This window comes from Nestor notabilis, unplaced genomic scaffold, assembly GCF_000696875.1.
Source record: "Nestor notabilis isolate BGI_N333 unplaced genomic scaffold, ASM69687v1 scaffold491, whole genome shotgun sequence".
Lineage (NCBI taxonomy): Eukaryota > Metazoa > Chordata > Aves > Psittaciformes > Psittacidae > Nestor > Nestor notabilis.
The window spans coordinates 2,935-6,761 of NW_009914891.1; the positions used below are offsets into that span (position 1 = coordinate 2,935).

Sequence of the window (3,827 nt, forward strand, 5' to 3'; positions counted from 1 at the left end):
TGGCACCATGACCCAGTTGGATCAATGGGAGGATGGATGGGTGTTGGGATTCGAGGGTGCATGACTAGACATGGGTGGACAGATGATTTAGCAGAAGGACACAGGGGTGGGTGGATCTTCACGTTCTGCATCGACCATCCCACAGCAGAGCCGGTCCCACCATCAGAGGAGCCACCAACCAAGCCCCGCCTGGGCGAGCTCAGGGTCTCCAACGTCACGCCCAGCTCCGTGCAGCTGGAGTGGAGCGTCCATGAGGGCACTTTTGACTCCTTCACTGTGCAGTACCGGGATGCTCAAGGCCAGCCTCAAGCACTTGCAGTTGATGGTGGTTCACGCACAGTGACGGTGCCTGGACTGTCCCCATCCCGCCGCTACAAGTTCAACCTATACGGGGTGTGGGGACGGAAGCGGGTTGGTCTCATCTCCACTGACACCATCACAGGTGAGGAAATCCCTGGGTACACCCATGTCCTCTGCAGGCAGTAGGAATGGAGAAGCTCAAGAGCCTTCGAAGGTCCCTTGAGCTGGAGGGATATGGGAGGAACATACCCCTGGATTTAGGGGACAGGAGGGGGTGGGAACATTGGAGGTCAGAGGAATGGAGGGATGTTGGTAAGGAAGGCTGGAATATTAGATGAGTGCTGGGGTTGGATGATTAGGTAGTGGGTAGGTGGGTAATGTATGATTGGGAGTGGATGTATGGAGGGATGGATGGATGGATGGAGGGATGGATGGATGGATGGAGGGATGGATGGATGGATGGATGGATGGATGCACATACATGCCCTGCACTGATTCCTCTCCATTGCAGCCCCCGAACCGCAGGAGGAGGAACCAGGTCCACAGCCAGTGCTGGGCGAGCTGAGCGCCACTCATGTCACCTCTGACTACGCGCAGCGGGAGGGTCCCCAAGGGCACCTTTGACTCCTTCACGCTGCAGTACCGGGATGCACAAGGCCAGCTCCAGGTGCTGCCCGTGGACGGGGGTTCCCGCACGCTGACAGTGCCGGGGCTGTCCCCGTCCCGCCGCTACAAGTTCAACCTGTACGGGCTGTGGGGTCGCACACGCCTGGGCCCCGTCTCCACCGACACTGTCACAGGTGAGGAGGCTCTGGCACCAGCCCTGATGAACCACGTTTTGTGGTCAACAGAAGCTTGGGCAGTGCCCGTGCTTGTCCCTTGCTCAAGGGAGGAAGGTGGTGGGTGGTGATTTGGGGATCAGTGGAAGAATGGATGTGTGATAGCTTGGAAGAGTGGAGGGGTACTTGAGTATACATTGATGGATAGATAGATGGATGGATGGATGGATGGATGGTGGATGAGTGGATTGATGGATTAATTATTGGATTCATGGAGGGTCGATAGATGACTTACTGTCTAGCAGAATGATTGCAGTGATCAATGGCTGGATGCAGAGACTGGTTGATGAACTTGCTGTTTTGCATGTTTGGTCAGACTCACAATTGCTGGAGGGACAGTGAGGCGGGTAAGTGGGAGGTTGGTGGGTGAAATGAATATTTGTGCTGTTGTAGGACGTAATGGAGGAATGGATGGAAGGAGAGGATATAAGAAAAAGGGATATATGGATGAATGCATTGATGGATGGTTAGAGAAATGGTGAACCAGTGAATGGGTCCATCTCCTGAATTGTGGCCTCTCTGTTGCAGCCCCAGCTCCACAGGAGAAGAAGCCACTGACCAAGCCCCGCCTGGGTGACCTAATTGCCTCTCACGTCACCTCTGACTCCGTGCAGCTGGAGTGGAGCGTCCCCGAGGGCACCTTTGACTCCTTCACACTGCAGTACCGGGATGCACAAGGCCAGCTCCAGGTGCTGCCCGTGGACGGGGGTTCCCGCACGCTGACAGTGCCGGGGCTGTCCCCATCCCGCCGCTACAAGTTCAACCTGTACGGTCTGTGGGGTCGCACACGCCTGGGCCCCGTCTCCACCGACACCGTCACAGGTGAGGGGGCTCTGGCACCAGCCCTGATGAACAACGTTTTGTAGTGGACAGAAGCTTTGGACGTGCCCGTGGTTTTACCTCCCCTTCGTCAAAGGAGGAAAGGTGGTGGGTGGTGATTTGGGGATCACTGGAAGGATGGATTTGTGATGGTTTGGAAGGATGGAGGGGTACTTGAGTATACATTGATGGATGGATGCATGGATGAATGAATGAATTGACTGATATATGGGCTGACGCATGGATGGATGGATGGATGGATGGATGGATTCATTATTGGATTCTTGGGGGGATGATGTGCTGTCTGGCTGAATGACTGCAGTGGTAGATGATTGGATGCAGAGATGGGTTGTTTGAATTCCTGTTTGCGTGTTTGGTAGGACCCATATTTGGCTGGACTGACAGTGAGCCGGGATAGTGTGAGTCTGATGGAATAAATGAATGTTTCTATTGTTGGAGGATGTAATGGAGGAATGGATTGAAGGAGAGGATATAAAGAAAATGGATGGATTGATGGATGCATGGATGCATGGATGCATGGTCAGATGGATAGCTAGTCGGATGAATGGATGGATGGATGAGCGGAAGGATAAATGGATGGACGGATTGACAGATGGATGCATATTTGGTTGGTTAGAGGAATGGTGGAATGGTCATAGAGCTAGTGAGGGGGTTTATCTCCTGCTTTCTGGCCTCTCGGTTTCAGCCCCAGCTCCACAGGAGGAGGAACCAGGTCCACATCCAGTGCTGGGTGAGCTGAGAACCCCTCACGTCACCTCTGACTCCGTGCAGCTGGAGTGGAGCGTCCCCGAGGGCACCTTTGACTCCTTCACGCTGCAGTACCGGGATGCACAAGGCCAGCCCCAGGTGCTGCCCGTGGACGGGGGTTCCCGCACTCTGACGGTGCCGGGGCTGTCCCCGTCCCGCCGCTACAAGTTCAACCTGTACGGTCTGTGGGGTCGCACACGCCTGGGCCCCGTCTCCACCGACACTGTCACAGGTGAGGGGGCTCTGGCACCAGCCATGGCCGCTTTGGGCACTGGGTTGGCAGCGGGGCAGGAGCTGGGACAGGGCCCAGGGCTTGATGGCAAACGGGAACCTCTCTTGGGTGCTATGAAGGGGGTGGGGGTGGGATGGTGCCTGCAAGGCTCAAGTGTTGGGTGGGTGGTAGAAGATAGTAAGGATGGTGGTACAGGAGTGCTTTAGGCATAAAAAAATAGGGATATTAGTGGATGTTTTATTGGTTGGATGGATGAATGCATGCAGAGATGCATGGATGGATGCATTGATGGATGGATGGATGATCACTGATGAATGGGTGAATGGATTCCTTGATGGATGAAATGATTTATGAGTGGAAGGGTGAATAAACAGAAATATGGTTTTTTGAATACCTGGAGAGCTGGATTGTGATGGAATGCATGGAGGGCTGAATGCATGAATGATGCACCAAAGGATGGTTAGATGGATGGATGGTTGATTGACCCTGAAATTCTTCCGGACCAGGTTTACCTCTGCTAAACCAGTTATAGAATGTACAGAAGGTGGATGGTGGAGATCGTGTCTGATCATAGATTCAGTGGCTGAATAGTAATTTGAGCAGCATGCCTGCCTGATAGAAGGGCTGGCTGGCTGCTGGGACAGGTGGATGGATGGATGGATGAATGGACAGGTGGATGGATGGATGGCTGCTGGGATGGATGGATTTATGGATGGACGGACAGACGGATGGATGCACGCATATACATATGTTCATGCCCTGCACTGGTTCCTCTCCATTGCAGCCCCCGAACTGCAGGAGGAGGAACAAGGTCCGCAGCCAGTGCTGGGCGAGCTGAGTGCTCCTCACGTCCCCTCTGACTCACTGCA

The 3,827-nt window shown here is 54.2% G+C and overlaps 1 protein-coding gene across 1 annotated transcript in view; it reads left to right on the forward strand.

The window, feature by feature from the left end:
- LOC104412978 (tenascin-X-like) overlaps window positions 1-3,827 on the forward strand; it is a gene marked incomplete at both ends in the record, with an annotated part of 6,349 nt that overhangs the window by 1,870 nt on the left and 652 nt on the right. The window contains 7 exon segments of the mRNA XM_010023849.1: window positions 146-442; window positions 812-902; window positions 904-1,100; window positions 1,456-1,477; window positions 1,627-1,961; window positions 2,671-2,958; window positions 3,743-3,780. Of these exon segments, the coding sequence (XP_010022151.1) occupies window positions 146-442; window positions 812-902; window positions 904-1,100; window positions 1,456-1,477; window positions 1,627-1,961; window positions 2,671-2,958; window positions 3,743-3,780 (1,268 nt within the window).